The following is a 19,295-nucleotide window of genomic DNA, read 5'->3' as shown; positions in this document are numbered from 1 at the left end:
ATACAATGGTACAATTTGGGTACTTTATTAATATTCTCTGGTTGTGGATGGCAGCATTCCAGGTGAGCATCAGCCCTGAGAAAATTATCAAGATGGGGAAAAAAAAAAAAAGCTGTTTTCATTTTCTAACACTGACTACTTCAAGGTTTTTTATTTTGCCTCTTGTCAACTCTACTACCAAACTGCAAATAAAAATCAGGTGGGCTTAATTCCCTGAGAAGCTGCTGTAATTTTGTCTCTGGCTTAAACACTATCACAATTTGCCCTATGGAGCAATTTGAAAACTAATTTCTTTTCAGTGTTCTGGTTTCTGTTTTTCTCACCCACTGTGTATCAACAAGACCTATGAATCTTATATTGAATGTGTAAATTACAGGCTCCTTTAGTTAACAGTTTTTATTGGAGCACTTGCAATCAACATAAATTATCCTAGGATTTTATCCTGGCCATTAACTTAGCGTGAAATTATCTTCTGCAAAATGAGTGGGAAAACCAAATCCTTCATGGAATTAAACAACTAGTAATTTCCATAATGAAAACAGATGCTATTGTGAAGACTTGTAAATCTCATAGAAACTCATAGGGACTCAGAAGACAGAAGTCAGTGGCTGTCTTGGCTTCTCAAAGAACACCGATGATGTCTCACTAGGTTAAATTCATTGTTGGGCTTCCTCACCCCCAAAATGCAGCAGCTGGATGGAAAGGAATGGGACTGGGAAGAGGGATCCAAACCTGTGGTGCTGTGCTGGCACTGAGGGACAGCTGTAACCTGTCAGGATGCTGCAAATACTAACCAGAAAATAACAATGCAAGGTAATTGCACAAGTGTGTCAACACAACCTATAGAATTTTTTTATCTGTATTTTTAAGGGTTGCGTAGGACCAAAGTTAGAATTTTGTAGTTCAGGATTTATCTGGGGGAAGAATTCCAGTTTCAGATTTTTAAACACTAGTGGTAAACATGAGCAACTTGGTCACTTTGAGATATCCAGCAGTAAATTGCTGCTTTTATTTAGTTCTGCCTTTTTTCCCCCTTAAGTAAGACTTAAAATACCATGCTTCTTTAGAATCAACAGGTCTCATTCATCTCTCTAGCAGAATATAAAATATAGGAATTAGAAAGTGCTTTATTAAATACCTATTGCAATATGCTACAGAACAAGGAGGAACAGCTGGTAAAGGCATCAGTCTGCTGACACGAGAGTTGTACGGGAACTGACAAAGAACGCCTAAAGTGTATGCTTCTGTCTGTCTGTGTGACTGCAATAGCTATTCTGAGTTGTGAGTAGCCTTCTGCATCCTGAGCAGCAGCATTTCATCCTACAGTGTCTACATTTGTCATCTTACTGGTTCCTTCTTCTCCACCCCACTTAAGGAGGGTCAGAGAAGAAATAGGCACTTTTTAAAGTCAGGATCCAACACTCCCTGGAATGCCTTTATGACCCCCATCCTTCTGGCTGACACACTGCAAATCAAAGGAGGAAACATACAGGTTGAAAAGCATATGCTCCAATAAATCAAGGCAAATATCCCCAATTCAGCAAGAAATCAGAGCCACAGTGGACTGCCACAGCATGCAGCCTTGGAACAAAAATCCTTTTGTAAAGGGAGGAGGTAGGACCTTGACAGCATCATACTGGGTGGGGCCAGGATCTGATCAGTCCTGGCAAATGGGTCAGTCTGGAGTTCATTTGGGGAATGTCACAGCTCTGTATCTCTCAGGGAAGGCTTTTGTTAAAAGTCACAGTGAGACCTAAGCAGTGGCCATGAGACTTAATGGGAGCCAACAGTTTGTCCCCCGTGATCCTTGTGTTGGTAAACCAGTACCTCTAGCCAGTGAGATTTTGTGTATATTATTTTGGCAGAGTCAGTCAGTCAAAAGACTCTTATCCATATGAACTTTCAAGATATGTTAAAAGACTACTTTTTCCTTGGGGATTCAGCAAAGGTAGCTGCACAGAGGCTAGTCTTCATGAAACATAAAATGTGTATTGATCTGAGACAGAAAGAGCTGCTACAGGGAGCAGCATGTCAGAATAGAAAACAAAGCCAAGGACAGAAACCATCAGTTGAAATACTGTGCAGTTGCTATCATCAGATAAAATATTGCATATCAAATGATCTGGTATTTGTGAATTGTTTGTTGTATGTGGGCTGGACTGATTGTGCTAATTACCTGAAATATTGATACTCATCTCTGGATCTGAATATTAATTTGAGAATAATTTGCAGCTACTTATTGCCACTGTTGTGGCCTATGGAGTATCAGTTGCTAATGAAATTGATGAAGATTTGTGGCCTGAAGAGGCACAGACTATTTTATTTTAGCTGTAACTCTATGCAAATGTAAAAGGTAATCATAAAAATTATAGTTGCAAAAAGTTCAACACATATTTCTGCACCCTTGATTATTGGCAGTAAAGTGAGATTCCCTACTATCATCAACTGGAAGATCAAATTAATCCTTTAATGGTGATAAAGCCAACCTTGTTTTTTAAGGTTCTCCCTAACAATTGCAGCTGCTTCTATTCTGTTTACATCCAGATCTCATTTTATTCATACATGCATAGAATGAGGCCAAACACATGGGGACAAGAGTTCCCAGGGAATAAGTGATCTAATAAGCCAGCTGTACATGCATCATTTCTAATCAGACAGGGGAAGGTCAGAAAATGGAAACACGAGTGTTTGTATTAAAATGTTGACATTTGGGGGTGATTTTTATTTCATGGATTTTAGGGGGAATCTAATGAGTGTGTTTGTTTTTCATAATGCATCACATAAGATGTGGTGTCCACTGATTCATTATTCAGAAATTAATAATTGAAGGGTGTTTGTACATCACTACACACAGATACTCATTCAGTCAGTTCACTATCAGATCACACGGGATGAATAACATTCAAGTAGCATTCACTGGGTTTGCCAGGCTGCTTTCTCACCTGCCTTGCAAAAACTTCCATAGGGCCATCACAGGCCTACTCAGATAAAAGTAGTGAAGTGGTGTTAACTGTTAAAATGAAAGCATCATTTGTAAAACCACAACCTAGGGGTGTTCAGAAATCTCACCTTGGAGACAATTCTGAAGAACTACCCTTTTAAAAAGCCTTTTCCTCTTTATTCTTGCAAATACAATTTCTAAGAATTCCTTCATCTTATTAAGTAATAAATTAAACCCCATATTGTCTGCACAAAACATTGTCATCGAGTTTACAAGTAAATTACCCTCATCACATAACCCTGATCACTGAAATTTGCACTTCCTTTTCAGCTAGAAACAGCTCCAGCAAACCACAAAGCCTATAACTGAAGGAAAAACTACTGTATCTTCAATTTGCTTTTTAACCAAATCCTCCTTCATTCAGAGCTTTTGCAGGAAAAGGGAGAATGACACAAGCAGGATATACTATGTGTCTCTACTTAGGATAGAGCAGATTAGAGCTTGAAGGATTTATTACATGCTGCTCAATGGAAGCTCAGTGAGCTTTGTTCTTAAATGAACTAATCATCCTCCTAAGGACCTTAGATTCCCCAGTCAGTGGAAATAAGCATGTACTTAAATCACTTGAATAATTCCCCACTCTGCTGTTCTCTGGAACCATCTCCTTCTCTGCGCTCAAAGTCTATAGACCAGAAGTGGGCCATACAATACAGGAATATTTCCAAAATTATCAAAATAGTAATTGGGAATATTTAATTAATGGTTAAAAGAAGGGAATCAAAGTATTGAGAAATACTAGTAAAAGGAATTCAGTTCTTTTAGAAATATTTGATCATGACTCTTCCCTAGGGACCCCGAAGTAGACAAACTGTCCCCCAGAGGTACCTCAAGAACATAACAATGAGCAGCTGTCACAACTCTCTCCTGGGTAAGCCAGCTCTTCTGCCTTCTGTCACATGTTTGAGCAGATAGGCAGAAATAGCCCAACTGTGTGACATTTCTTATATTTTAAAGGCTGTGATAAATTAGTATTGTCATGATATACTACCAAAAAAATAAAAGGAGAGAAAGAGGTTTCAAAACGGTTGTTTGAGAAAGTCCAGGTTTAGCATTGATCAGAGAGCTGGAGTTCACGCTACAATAAACAACTTAATTATTGTTCCTGGTCCAAAAAATCTATGTCTCTTAAAAATCTATGTTTCTAAAGTGTTCAGAACATGACTCACCATTGTTTCAGGATTCCTTAAACTAAGAAATGCTTCCATAAAATATTCTGTATTTTCATGAAACAATATTTTTTGAGAGAAGTCCTGTTGTGAAAACCTCTCAAGCTTCTCAGGCCTCAATCAAGTCTCTGCTCCTGAAGCAGAACCACTGAAGTCAGCAGGGTTTCATCAGTGCAGCTCAGAGCAGAACTCCCCCCATTAGCATTTGCTTACTGCCAACCTGCTGCGTTAAATCACTTTTATGAATACACTTCAGTTTCAAACCTCCAAATCAATTTAATCTTGTGGACAAACGGAATTATTTTAATAGTAATGTTAAGAAACAGAAAGGGTTTGGTAATTGCAGGTGAAATGCAGCTATGTTACTTCTTTTTGAAACTTCCAGATGTGTGCTGCCTGGCTCTAATTGAGCATAGGGCCCCTTCTTGGCCCTAGGGATTAGCTAGCTGTGTTCTGGTTGAGCACAAACTAAAGAGCACCAGGTCTAGCTGGAGAATGACATGGGAACCATCCCACAGAAGCAAGCGGAAGAAACAACAGGACTCCTCTAGCCAGCTTTGTGAGCTCTTTAAGGATGAAGTAGAATTTCCAGATCTACCCAGTGAAATTATTTTTTTCTGATACTAGGATTAGCTGGAGAGTTGGTCCAAGAGTTGATTTGGAAGGAAGATTAAACCTTTATTTGATTAACTGGATGGCCTTACTCACCTGCCTTAAAATGGAACCAGTCTGAGACACAATCAAGTGAAGTGTTTAGAGTTGGTATCTGCATAGAAGTAGGTGAGATCAAGCTACTGTGTTCATGGGGAGACAGACTGTCCAAAATGAATGTGAGAACTATTAGAGATATGATGAAGTAGCATGACAAGCAGCCCTAGAGAAAGGCAGAGATTACAGCAATCTGATCAGATGGTGACCCTTAAAATTGGACAACTGAAATTGCTTTGCAGGAACATAGGAGTTCTCATGCTCAGCATCGCTGATGGTTCATCTACTGCGACTTCAGGTGAAGGTTGCTTCACTTGATCTGGGTTTTGCACCAGGCTGAAGAGGTAGGGAAAATTTCTAAGCAGGTTATGGCGGTGTGTAGCACAAAAGAGAACTGAAGATTAATGACGGTGTGAAGCAAGCCCTGGAAGCAATCCGGTAATTGATGGAATGGTCTGTGTTTGCCATCTAGTGGTACAGAGCCAACATTCTCCTGAGGCGCACGAACGGACGAGACAGCTGCAATCTGTCTCAGAAGCAGAACTCTCCCACGCAGAAATATGACTACTTTCAGGTAGATGGTGGTGACAATTGTATTACTGTCCTCTTAGGAACTAGGGGCAGAAATTTTTCAGCCCTTGACTTCAGACTAGATCATTAATGGCTTAGCAAGGGTTACCTAATAATTGATCTGTTGCTCCCTTCTATTAGTATTCTGGTCATTGCTCCAGTCTTTCAACATTACAGGTGCACATTCTAAGAATATTCAAGCACCCAACTTTTCATTGCTTTCTGTGGTAATTCAGGCAACTAAATACCCTAGGGGTTTGAGATTATGTTCTAGCAGCATGCAAACTATGCTTGTAAAACTCTCAGCCAAGGGTCTTCCAGATTTCTAGCAGCATCAGTTATGCTTTGCTGCATCTGTGTATGAAGACGTATGATCAGGAGACTGAACTGCAGAGAAATTAGCAGCTCATAAAGAAATTATACAGGGAATTTATATCATTCTGGCAACAGAACATACATACCTAAGCATAAGCTGTAAAACTAGTTTTCTCTCTGTAAACATTTCAAGAACCTGGGAATGAAGTATTAAGTAAAAGGATTAACTTTATTTCTCAGATAGGTCATACAGTAAATACAAGAAAAAAGGGGATGCAGTAACAGAAATACATTTTGTCAGAAGAAATTATATACAGCATGATACCTAACCATGCTGTTAGTTACCTGAATTTCTTGCTCTATAGTTTAAAAAAAAGTCTATCATTATTTAGTACATTTAAAATAATACCCACATCCCAACTAAACAGCAATTGTTTTCAGGTTTTACTATGAAAACATGGCCAGGAATGAAGATTTGGATCTTTGATTCAGGACCATCACTCAGTTTAGCTGTTCCTAGGATATTCCCTCCCAAATCAGACACATTTTTCTATGACACCAATTTCACAAGCCCCAGTGAGGGAAAACAAAGCAATACAAATTATCAAATCCCAGGGGACTAAAGCAAAGATTAAGAAGATCAAATTCACTTTACTATGTCGTGTTAATCATATTAACGTGTTAATCATATTAACACTGGTATGATTCTAAAAAGTGTACCTCTGCTACCTCTAACAGCACATATATAACAAAACAGAGGGAGGAAAAAGTTAAAAAGAGCAAGAAAACAAACATTCTATTGCCTGTGGTCCCTTCTTTTAACAATATCTTCTATTTACTGAGCAGCTGTTGCTATGTTCACTCATTCATTCATCCACTCATTCAACTGCTACTTATTTAATTAACTATTCAATCAATTGTTCACTGAGGGACCATAGATGATCTATGTTTTACAATTGACCTCAAAGAGTGAGGCAGCTGAATGCATCCGATAGAAAATGGAAAAAGGCATTGCAAGGTTCACAACAATTATCCAGGGTTCAAAGCCAAAAACTATTTCCTCTAGTCCATTGTCATACTCTGGGCGGCACCCGAATGCTGGTGGTATCCACAGCTGCAAGGAGAGAACACAAGGCCAATGTTAATCACCAGTGATACAAGTCATGAGCTCTTAATGACTGTGGCCCCAACAAACTGCAAACTGGCTTCAGAAATCCCTAAAACCCTGCCCTGTGGGGCGCACTGGTGGAAGAGGGTTTCAGCTTTTGCTGCTGCCACAGTTTTTGCGCTGTGACTAAAATGAACCTCGGCTCCCAGATTCCACCTTTAAACAAACTTTGTTCCCCAAAGGCATCTTCACTTACTCTTCCAGAAGAATTAAAATGTATTTGATACAAACTGCAGACCTATGTAATTTTAATACACTTACTGGGCTTGAAAGGTTGGGAAGTTTTGGGGTAATAACTTGTGACTAATGTTCAAAATATCTTACCGAAAGGTTGCAGAGGAATAAAAATGCAGCGATGTTCTTCAGAATTCTCCTCTTGTTGTTAGTAACTGAGTTTCTACTGTAAAAGGAGAAATCTGAGACTGGATGCATGACCAAACTATTTTCCTGACTTATTTCTTCTTTGGCACCATCACCACCATCATTTTCTCTCCCACAGATACTGCCCTTAAACAGGCAGGGAAGCTCCCCACTGTCACGAGCAGCTCTGCCGTTGTAAATCTCTTTGGGGGTAAGTGACAAAGTGTTCCCCCGAGATATGGTCACTATTCGGAGGGTTTTAATATTATCGTTCACCTTTTCCTGCTCACGATGTATGGACTCAATAATAAAGAGGTTCTGAATGTATTTCTCAATAATAACCAGGACAGAGTAGGGCAGGTTGTACCACGTGTATTTTGGATGGGCTTGGGCACAGATAATGGCAAGGATGGAACCCCAGGAGAGGAGCCAGGACCCTGCAGCCGTGCCCACCAGCAGCTCTGCATCGAGTTTCCTAGCAGGATTTTTTGAATTATCCAATGATCTGTCTTCCAGTCTGTAGATGAGAAGGGCAACAATTCCAGCTGTACACATGAGAGCCAACACAAAGATAGCATGCAAGTAGAACATAGTGAGTGCTAACTCGCTTTTGATTTTGGAACCTCCAATCTGAATCAAATACACAACAACTATGGCTATTGTGCTAATTAACACAATCAGACCAAAAATCATTCCAACAGTTATGCCATGCAACTTGAACGGAGTTTTGTGTTGCAGGTGATGCTCGACTTTGCGGCCAATGTTCTTCCACAGGACATAGAGCATTGTGGATGCTAGGATATGGTACTCTATGTTAAAGGGGTACAGGTAGTAGATTCCTTGAGAAAAGATTGAACAGAGAGTTGTCGTCGTGCAATTGCATTGAGGGGCATGATCGTCTAAAACTAAAGGAGAAGGAGAGATTAGTTATGTGCACTGTAGGGATTTATCATTTCAATTGAATAAATAAAACATAAATAAAATAATACCATTTCAGGCAAACACCACCTCCCTCCACCCAGGTAACCACCTAAGGAAAGGTCTCGTCACTGACATCATTAACCTAAAAATGGTTTTGCATGTGCACTGAAGTTTGATCTCTGACTTCACTGCTCAAACACTGAGCTATAATCACATCAGAATGAGTGCTGCACCAAAGTGCATCAAACTTCAGCAAAGTCTTGGCAAAAAATAGCTTTTCATAGCATGAAAATCCAGGTCCCAAGGGCTTTGAGTCCTCAGCCTTTCAGCTTAGAAGGCTTTCACCGAAGCCTGGGGATCTGTGGATCAGACCAAGAACAAGTTCAATAAGGAAAGGGATCCATTCTACTCTCATTTTTATCAGTGGGTTTCTGATACCAAACCCACTTCTGAGTAAAGTTGTTCACAGACAGGAAAGAGGTGAAGTAAACCACTGATCCTTTCACTCAATGTCCCAGTATAGTTTAGCCAAACATATATATATATATATAATTGAAACTCAGTCTTCTCCTACAGTGACAGTATTTTATATGACAGCAGGAATCCCAAGATGTACCAACTCTTCCACTTACCTATTGTTATGTTCCCAAACCCAAGTGTGATTAGTCTTTCTTTGTGTTCATTCAGTTGATGTTTTGACTCTGTTAGGACTCCGTTCGTCCACAGCAGTAAGTTTGTGAACACAGAATGGATAACCCCAAACCTGCAAAAGAAGGCAATGATTGAAGGAATCTTCACAGAGTGCAACCCCACGTGTGTTACATGAACTGGATGAACCTTCTGTAGACATGCTAGGTGGCACTATTTAGCTGTCAATGCTGGAAAATAAAGTCATAACTGATCTCTGAAGATGCACCACAGTGGAGCACAACCAGTGTTAGACTTCCAAAATGTTATAGCTTAATGTACTAAACTATCACTAGCATGCTGATATTATTTGTTTTGCTCTCTTATGTGATGGTTGTTATTCTTTGGGCTGAATGAGCTTTATGTTAACCACAGAATCACAGAAAACATCCAGTTGGAAGAGACCTCAAGGATCATCCAGTCCAGCCTTTGACCCAGCACTGAAAGGTCAACACTAATGAACTAAATGAACAGCTGAACAAGGTTAATTGTTCTGTGAGTCCTATTTCATAGCCTTCTGCAATGCTCTTTCATACTTTCTGTGGCTGGTCTTTCTTCACAGATACTACCATATTCTCTAACTTCTACTCCATGCATTTACGTCTCCTGGAGACAGGTGAAGCCAACAGAGGGCTTTATCCCATTCAGCCTACTGGTACAGTGAGGGTAGATTTCTACACATTTTTGAGCCTCCTGGTTTCTGACAAGCCAGGTGTATTGCTCTTGCACTGGGGGCTGGTAATGTTCCTTCTCCAAGAACAGTTCTTTATTACTGCCCTGTCCTCAGTGATAGACTTGCAGTTATGGATTTTTTAAATTCTACTTGTACACAGAGGTGATTTCACCAGCTGACATTGCAAGCCTTCTACCACCTCTCTCCTCCTTGCTATGAGGCTTGAACGCTTATCCAAGAGCAAAACAAAAGGAGAGCCTTCTCTGTACATGAGATTTCTGATTAAATTTCCTTTACTTCCTGTAGAAACTGATCAGCCCACTGATAATTTCAGATGAGTATTTATTGGATTACCATGTATGTTTGTTAGCATTCTATGTGGAGACGACCAGCTCCTCACAAAACTGAAAATGCATTGGAGCTGGCTCTTCTGCCTCAAAGACTAGTCCTCACTTCTATAACAAATGTATGTCTTCAGCTGTTCAGAGGACACATCAGTCACACTGCAAGAACCAGGTTCTGGTGTCAGAAAAGTGCACACCCCTTACTGATTTGATTATATGGGATATCACTGTGGAACTCATGGTTCCCAGCTCTGCATCTAGTTCCAAAACGTGCTTGCCATAAAAATCAATATAAAGTATCCCAGATATGTTGCAGTGACTGTAGGTTGCTGAGGCACATTCCCTTTCAGTAGCTAAAGAAAGAAAACATAATATAATGCTTAGTCCTAGGCCACAAACATGGTGCTTCCTTCCTTCAAAAAAAGCAGGTGATACCATGGTATCATGCCTTGCCCAGCCCCCTTTCTCTTGAGAAAAAATCTACAGCCATTGCATATAATAAAACAGAAGCACAGTTTAAATAAGAAAAAAACACCCATACTAATTATTACCTTCCCACTTGAGTAAATGGAGTTACTTTTTAAATTCATATTAACACAATTAAGAAGAGAATCAAACTCTGTGACACTTTTCAATGTCCCTCATACAGTAAAACTGTGCAGGCCTACACCTATTAGCATTCCAGGTGAGGATCAGATCCACTTTACCTTTCAAGTGTTTTGAAAGACTGGATAATATCCTTTGCATGACACCAAAGAAAGTACACCTAAATGAAAGGAATACAGAGAAATATCATTACACTAATGAGCATGTATGACACTCAAAAAGGAAAGTGCATCTCTAGGTGGAAACACTGATGATTATTGTATCCTGTGATGACTTAAACTGAGGTAGCTCTATTTCCACACATGTGATGATGATCGTGATTTCCACTGATGTTCACCCAGAACCTTTCTGGCATAGTGAACCTAAGGTCTCTTATATGCAGAGCTGGTGGCTCAACAGCAGAAAGTCTCAGTATGACTCACCAAAACAGACCCTGGTTCTGTATCTGGAGAAGTGTTTTTTTCAATGACAGAGGAAATAAAGTTACCAGCTGTGCACAGCAGTATGATCCCTGCAGGGCATGGTGATGCTAAGTTTGAATAATGAATTAAAGATATTAAATTCTATGAAGGAAGAGACATAAGTGAAAGGATGCCAGGCCTGATTAATAAAATAAACTTCAGACACTCAGGAAGCAAGAGAAAAAGTTGTACTATCAGTCCAAGGGACAATTGCATTAGGAACACATCTGTACTCAGGCATGGTGCAGAAAGCTCAAGATGGAGAATAAAAAGAGATAGATAACAGTATTGAATTAGCAAGTAAAGGGGAAAGAAGTATTAAAAGTGGGAACCTCTGTTTGTGGGAAGATAATGGATACCCCAGGATACAGATTGTTGTTGATACAAAAGTAGGTCCAAGTGCTGATAAGTGCAAGGAGAATGATACCAATATTCCTCAGGGATGTCAGGGTGAAACTGGGAGTCCTGTTTACTCAGAATAGCTCCTAGAATAATGGACTCGACAATAAGTGATCAGGAGAGAAATGGCCCAAAAGGTTTTTCTCAGAAACATGCCTGGTTTGCTCTTCCAAAAATGGTCTGAAAAGTGCAAAGAACTTTCCACTTAGAGTAATTGGAAGTCTGTTTTACCACTGCGCCCATCAATGTAGGCACCCCACACCGCAGCTGGTGTTGTTCAAGACATTCAGTATCTGATTTTTGAAATAGCTAGGAAAATGTAGCTCTCTGTGGGGTGCCTACACCAGCCAACAATGATATGTTCCTTCATTCCTTTAAGGATGTGTGACCACTCTAAACCCCCAGGTGTAGAGACTAAAAGCTACCATAGAGGTTTCAACTGAAATCAAACAAATTAATTTAGCACCTTAGTCCCATCTAATGCCATGGTTGATTTCCCATTCTGGGACAGATGCAGCTAAAATCTAAAGTAGATGTGAAAGCATTCTTTAAAACTTAAAACCCAGAAGCTTTAACTTAAAGACTAGAAGTTTTGAAGATCTGTTCAGATATTCTAGTCAAGAAAGTAGGGGGAAATAGGACCAGAAAAGTCAGTAAGACAAAGAAATAGTATAAAACCGAATTTTTGCTCACAGAATACTCATTGCCTCAAAGGGGCTTCTGCTTGCATGATGCAGAGCCTGGCTCGAAGGGCATGTACATGTTAGTTCATTGCTGGCACAGGAGCAGTATGTATATAGTCATTAATTTAATGGTACATATCAGGAAGCTCATTAGAGGGAAATACGACAGAATCTGACACATACTCTGCAGAAAACAAATGCTTTGGTTTTTAGATGACATGCAATTAGGGATGTTCTCTGCTGTAATTTCACCCTGTGTTGCAAGAACATGAGATTTGTCTTAGCTATGTGGTAAATTCCTGTTTTACTTCCACTGATTGCTCAGGCTAGCATTCCGGACCGCATTATTTTAAGTAGATGATAAATGCAGCAACACTAGGTGATGTAAAATTTAAGTTAGAACTCTTGTCCCTTTGTTCAGCATTGTTGTAGACCATTTCTTCCACATTCCAGTTCATGGTAGCTGGAAAACGTGTCAGCTCAGGGTCAGCGGATGCAATGAAGAATGCTGCATGCAGATCAGCAGAGGGAAAAGTATTTCTTTGGTTTGTTTTTCAGAGGTAAAGCAAAGAAGCTGCAAGGCATGGAGAGTAGATGTTACAAGAATGTAAAAAATAAGATGACTTCAACCAAATCAAAAATTCACCCTCAGAGAGAAAGAGAGAAGAGGTCAGAGGTACTGCTTAAATTTCAGTGTTGGGGTTTTTTTTTCTTTCTCTTGTTATAGAAAGCAGTAAAATGTAGGTTGTTCAAATGCTTATTTATATGCAACTGCTAGGAAAATTTTATTTTCTTTCTGAATGTCTTCATAACCTTGGAAAATGCATTAGATAACCTGGCTGTAACTTAGCTGAGCAGCTTTTTCTTTCCTTTTTTTCCTACAGATCTGCTGACGGGGGTGCTCAGAGGAATTCATGTGATAAACAATCATCTATGGAGTATCAGCATCTATTACAGATGCAAAGCCTTAAAAGAAACACAGAGCTGGAATATTTTACTGGAGTCACTGATTATGTTTGCTGCTGTGCAGCCACTGATAACCCTAACCCAAAGTTTCTGGAAGGGAAATCTATGTTCATTTGGTATGGGAAAGATGTGCAAGTACTTTATAACAAGATAAATACATGGGAGGGGTTTTGTCCCCTTGAGGTATCAGGCTTCCATCCCTTACCACAACATCAGAGTAGACAGATGGAATTGAACTGGTGTGGCAAATCCTACACAGAGAAATAAGTGAGTTGTCTTCAGCAAGGCTGCTCATTTCAGCCTGAAAGTTCTGACAGTTATAGATGTTAGTTGAACTATAAACAAACCGACCAAACAAAAAGAAAGACAAACAAACAAGCACACACACCCCCAAATGAAAACAAAGACAACCAAACACACAAGCAAAACAAACCCCAAACATGTAACTTAAACTGTAAGAGGGAATTCTTGATTATTTCTTTCCTGAACCATTCTGAGTTTTGCAGCAGAGCAATTTCAGGTTGCAAAGCCTGAATTTACACATCAAATGGATATAGATGCTCAAGAATTTACCTCTCAAAAGTGCTTTTGAGAATTTACCTCTCTGTGACATGCTTAGAAATTAAATTGGTGTAATGATGAGAAAGGATATTTTTGGTAAGAAATAGAGAAATAATATTAACTGCAGCTGGTGACTTTTACCTGTAAAATGGTGTGCACGGCATGCGTAACAGGAAAAATGCCTTCAGTTGGTGATAAACAGTTTGAAAAATCAATATAATATCCAATTTTAAAAGAGTCCAGAATTAAAGTAATCACTGCAAATAATGTAATCCCACCTACAAATGGAAAAGAAATAAATAAATACATCTATTAGAAGATAGCAATGTAGACCTATAGTGTGTACAGACAAGCTGTACCAACATGCTCAGATCTGCTTAAGGAAATAAAAGTCAGTTGAGACCTGTGTTCTTGTTCAGGAAATGAAAGCAGATCAATACTCATGAAGATAATTGACTCAAAGTAATAAATCCCTCTAATCTGTGAAAGCCTCTGCCCAATACATTCCAAAAGCATATACATACACATCTTACAGTGTAGAGGAGCCAGGACCCAGAGACACTCAACACCTTGCAGATGGCTCCCAACTCCTTCAAGGTCAGCCTCTCGAGTAACAGCAGCACTGAAGCAGCCCTACAGTGCATGAATTAATGCTCTATACAGCCACACAGCAAACTATACAATTCCAGGGACCTGAACAATCACGTTACAGTCTCCTGGCCCAAGAGCTTGACAGTGGGAAGTAACACAATCACTTGGTATGCCCTGGCTAAGTAGGTTCTGCTTTAACTCAGAGACCAAAGCTACAATGAGCTGTAAGGCTTGTTCTCCTAGAACAGAATCAAAGATTTCACTTCTGTATCTTTTATTTACCACATACACACACACAAACTCCTAATATGTTCCTCTAAATATGTCTTTCATACCCTACAGAACTTTCAAAATAGAGGTTTCCCCTTGTGTTTTGTTGGGGTTTTTCCTTTCAGGAATGCAAATATTTTTTTACAAACTCCTTCTGGAAAGCAATGTGGTAACCCAATGTACAGTATTAATTATTGGGTTCATACATTTAAGACTTCACACAACTGGCAATAAAATTACTGAAACAAATTCTAAAGCCCTAATTTGCTTGGTTTGTTTTTTTTTCTCTTTAAGCTTTTATCCCAACAAACTTCCACTGGGTTTAATTTGGGCTTATTTGAATTAAGGCTATGTAAAAATCTCTCCACAGACTGGACCTTAAGACATAGATGAGCATTAGCATCTCAGTCTTTCTTTGTAATTCCTCACAGAGTAGGTAACATCACTAGTGCTGACTTTGATTAATATTTCTCTTTTCTAAGGGACCACAACCTAACTTCCTCATCAGCGTGTTCCTCTTGATGTGTTAATTCAATATGTTAATAATTCAATATAGCACTGATTTAATAATTTATTTAATAATGTGTGTATTATTGAACTTGCATTGATAAAAAAAGTATAAATTAAATGGTTGGTATAGAGCAGTGCATTATTAAAAGAAAATGGGAAAATGTTAATATATTATTTTTCAAATGCTCAATCATGAGCAGGATTTTCAATGTTGCTAAGCGGCGGCTTAACTCTTTCTGTTAACCATCAAGGGGGAAAAGGCCATAAAGAGAACTGCAAAAGCACCACTCTGAACTTGAAATATTGTTCAAATAATGGAAAGTTTAACACAAACAGTAAAAAGATACAAGTTGCAGTTGTGCCAGGAGCATTGTAAGTTGCCTAGCTGTCTGTGCTTTACACAGAAGCTGTGCTGCTGGAGAATGTGGTAAATGAAATCCATTTGTGAAGCCAATTGATTTTCATTTTGAGGCTCTGGCTCACTTGGCTGAACTTCCAAGTAATGGTCAGAGAGCTTTTCCTAAAAAGAGAGTGTACTCGAAGGAATAACATCTGGAATGAGTCAAGGAAAGAACTTCCTAAGCTTCCTTCTGATTATCTGGGTCAGGATAACTGTACCTTATTAAAGACAAAGCTCTCCCTGAAACTTTTCCCACATTCTGACTACAAGAGAGGTTCTTGGTCTAGCACAGGAGTGGGAAGACAGCTGTGCTCTGGGGTTCACACAGTTGCAAAAATGCTCCAGGAAACTTTTCTGTGAGAAATTTTGGAAAACTGTGCATCCTTCTAGTGCTGTTGTGTGCAAGGACCCACTTACAGGAGGCGTTTGTAAAGTCATTCTTTTTCAGCATTTGGCATAGCAGAATACTCTAAGTAGCCAGCTGCCACTGCTTTTCCTAAAAGAACAGTTGCAGTTTGAGGGGAATCATGAAAATACACTTCTTCTATACTGCTTAACAGAAGAACATTTGCTTTCACCATGAGAGCAAGGAGCTATTCTTCAAAAGCAGCTGACGGAGCTAGTTGAAAATTGGCATGAGCTTTCTGTGGAGAGACTTGATGACATTTGCTTTTCTCCACTTCTCCTCCTTTTTGGACTTTCAGTCTTTCAGGTAGAAGATGTCTGTGACCATTGATGCAGAAGAGGTCAAAGGGGATCTTGGCAGAGAAACTGCCACCTGAGTTTTTCCTTAGCTCAAGTAAGTTTTCTTTTACCAACAGAGGATAAAGGACTTGTACAGGCTTGTTGTAACTACAAGAAACTCCTAAGAATAGGAAAGTGTAGGACTTTCCCTAAGGGCAATTTTGTTGAATTGCAGCCTAGACATCCAAGAGAAGCCGTGGAAGCCGCACCACTTGAGAAGCCAGTACAAAGAGCCATCCTGTGCTGGTAAAAGAAATGGATAAGGTAACCCAGTAGTTCGTTCCAGTATCTTATTTCTAAGTTTCTGTAACTCCTTATATCCTGTAGGACAAATGAAGTGCTGTGAACACTGTGCCAAAAGAAAAAGGGCAGGGGGTCTTGCTGTACTTACCCATGTTAAGCAGTATTTATTCCATAGTTAGGAGGAGAAAACTACCCTCTGAGGAACAAAAGCATAGCTTGGGCCAAAATAGGATCAAGTGAAGCTTTGCATTAATGAATTTCATGAGATTGTAAGCCACATAAGCTAATAAATAAAAAATGCCTGGGAGATGAATATTGTTTCGGGAAACAGTGAATAATCAAGAACAATTGAACAGCTGGTAGGTGAGCTCCATACATTTCAGGCAAGGGTCTCTTTACAAAGCATAGTTGTAAGATGTTAGACATTAGAAAGAGATTTTCTCTGAGCAATTCATACAGCATAACTTCTAACAGCTGCAAAGAAAAATAAAACACACACAAGCACTGAGAACAAACTAAAGTTTCCCAACACAACCTTACTTTTCAAAATAATAAGGGTTTAGAAATTCTTGACATTTTCATTTAGATATTTTTAGCTGTTGCTAATTAACTGTTGTCTCATTGCTAGCAGGACAGAAATAACCTATGGAAGAGCTGTCTTACAGCACTCCACACAACATTCTCGCTTGCCAACCTATCATTTACAGTACCGAGACTGGAAAAGGGACTGGTAAGACTGGGCTTGCCTATTACCCCACAGAGTGCTGATGTGGGTTTGTTTTCTTTCTTGGAACACAGAAACACAGCATTCCTGTCCCTGTGACTGTGGTCTTCTCTCCATACACCTTTATATTGATACTGCTATATATGCCCTTGACTATGCACATGAGGGACCATCACATCCCACCACTACCTGGGCAAACTTGTGTACTTTTCCTGCAAGCTACTGCTGGCTTTAGATTCCTTGTTTAGATGTTTTATGTACAGACTTATCTGGTCAGAGATTTTGTCCTCTTCTGTCTAACTCCAGATATTTCTAAGACATCACTGTACACATATGGATGGGAATCTCTGATACAGGTTGGTATGGGGAACACTTGAGGACCTTTCTGACTGGTATTAGCCTAAAGTAAGTTGCATTTTCTGAAAATGAGGACAATTCCTTCAAAAAAAGCTGCATGATGCCAACAAAATTGTCTCTTCCATTAACTGTATTTTATTTTCTCAAGGGTCACCAAACAGCCTGGTGAGGGAAGAAGGGCTCCAGAGCTTTCAGCACCATAAAAGGTAGGTTGGGAATTGAGGCTGGTTAGCAAACAGTTCCCATACAATTTCTTAGTGTGTTCAGCTTATGCATATATTTACTTTTAGAGTGCACTGTATGTATGTGTTAAGTTCATGAATACCAGGATGCCTCCTGGTAGGGATGGAGGGAGTAACAGTGATATCAGAGATGGGTGATGGCACAGATATCTCCTGTGCAGTGCCACACTCTGTGCCACCGGCCAGTACTTACACTTCAGCCAGCGAGCCCCGGCGTGCGTGTCCTTGTCCCGGATCAGCCTTCTCTGCGTGCAGCTCCTGCAGAGGTACCACAGCATCCACAGCAGCTGGATCAGCATCAGCGTGATCAGGTAGGAGAGCAGGTGGCTCTTGCTGATGCCCACAGCATGCACAGCCCAGGCGAAGGTGAGCAGCAGCCCGGCCAGGAATAGGTTGATGCCGTACTGGCTGCTGAGGATCTCGGCGTTTTTCTGCGGGTAGCTGCCGCCCGCGGCAGGTGCACCGGCACCTTTCTCCATCTCCCGGCCGGGTGCTGCAGGCGGGCGGCCCCGCTTACCCCGGGGAGCCCCGAGGCCGCTGGCTGGCCCTGCCCCCACCGGCAGCCGGGGGCGGAGCAGGGCAGCCGGCCCTTGCCGAGCCTCCCCGCAGCCGCTGCGCGCCGGGAGGGGGCCTGCAGGGGGTCCGCCGCTGCCGCGGGGTGGCCCCGGGGTGCTCCAGGGAAGACGGGGGGAGAGGCTGCTGGGGCTTTGCGGGGCAGGAGGGGTTTTGCCTTAGCCCCGTCCAGCAGCTAGGGTGAAGGTTTGGGTTAGGGTCAGAGAGGAATGATGCGGCGGGAAGTTGGTCAGGAGGTGGCCGTGTCCCTGGGCGAGGGTGGGCTCTGCGCAGCTGGTTGTGGTCGGGGATGTGGTGCTTGTGTCCATGTTGACAGAGACACGCGGCCTAACACGCTTCCCAGATAAGGAGACAGGACAGCGAGCGGTGAACGTAACACCCTGACAGCTGGTGGCTGGCTGGGAAGCTCAGGAGTGACCAGCGTGTGGGAGATGTTCAGAGAAAGCAAGGGTGGGCGATGGAGCCTAGAGCCAGCAGTGGGGGCTGGCAACGCGATCACCCACCCCGCTTGCGTGCTCTGGGCCCCACAGTCCCCCTTTTGGCAATTGGCACTTCCATTGATAGTAAACAACCTTGGTTATCAGGACTTTCCTAGACCTTTCCAAAGTAGCAGTTTACCTTCTTTTCTTCCTGAGTCCATTCTGACACTAGTATTACAGTGATTGCTAGCTGGAGTAGCAACTTCTGAGCTAAAAGTAGCAAAGGATTTAGTCCAATTCAGAGAACTATTAAGATACCTCTATACTCTCTTGCCCAAGTTCTTTATTTGGTGGTAAGGAAAATAACCAAAGAGTTCATAGAACTATAATTGGCAGCAGTGTTTCATCGGGTTGCCACTACTTCCCTTTGAGCACATAAGTGAATGAGCAGTGCACTGGATGCTCATAACTGTTACTGTAAAACTTCAGGACTTCTGTACAATGAGCCCATCTACCTGGGATTTTCAGGAGAAGACATCAGAATAGTGGTGTCTCCAAAAATGAACAGAATGGTATTACACCTTCAGTAAACCCAGCTGAGTGGTCATGAAAGACAAGCATACTCCAAGTACA

At 40.9% G+C, this 19,295-nt stretch overlaps 1 protein-coding gene across 1 annotated transcript; it reads right to left on the bottom strand.

The window, feature by feature from the left end:
* Positions 1-6,588: 6,588 nt before the first annotated feature.
* OTOP1 (otopetrin 1) lies at positions 6,589-18,149 on the bottom strand. The gene is made up of 6 exons (XM_009904228.2): positions 17,864-18,149; positions 13,731-13,867; positions 10,621-10,679; positions 8,842-8,972; positions 7,253-8,193; positions 6,589-6,874 (listed from the first exon to the last, which is right to left on the bottom strand). The coding sequence occupies exons 1-6, from the start codon at positions 18,147-18,149 to the stop codon at positions 6,704-6,706; spliced, it is 1,725 nt and encodes a 574-aa protein (XP_009902530.1). The 3' UTR covers positions 6,589-6,703.
* Between the last annotated feature and the right edge of the window lie 1,146 nt (positions 18,150-19,295).

The sequence above is a fragment of the Dryobates pubescens genome, chromosome 23, assembly GCF_014839835.1.
Source record: "Dryobates pubescens isolate bDryPub1 chromosome 23, bDryPub1.pri, whole genome shotgun sequence".
Classification (NCBI taxonomy): Eukaryota; Metazoa; Chordata; class Aves; order Piciformes; family Picidae; genus Dryobates; species Dryobates pubescens.
This window is presented reverse-complemented; position numbering and strand designations above follow the sequence as displayed.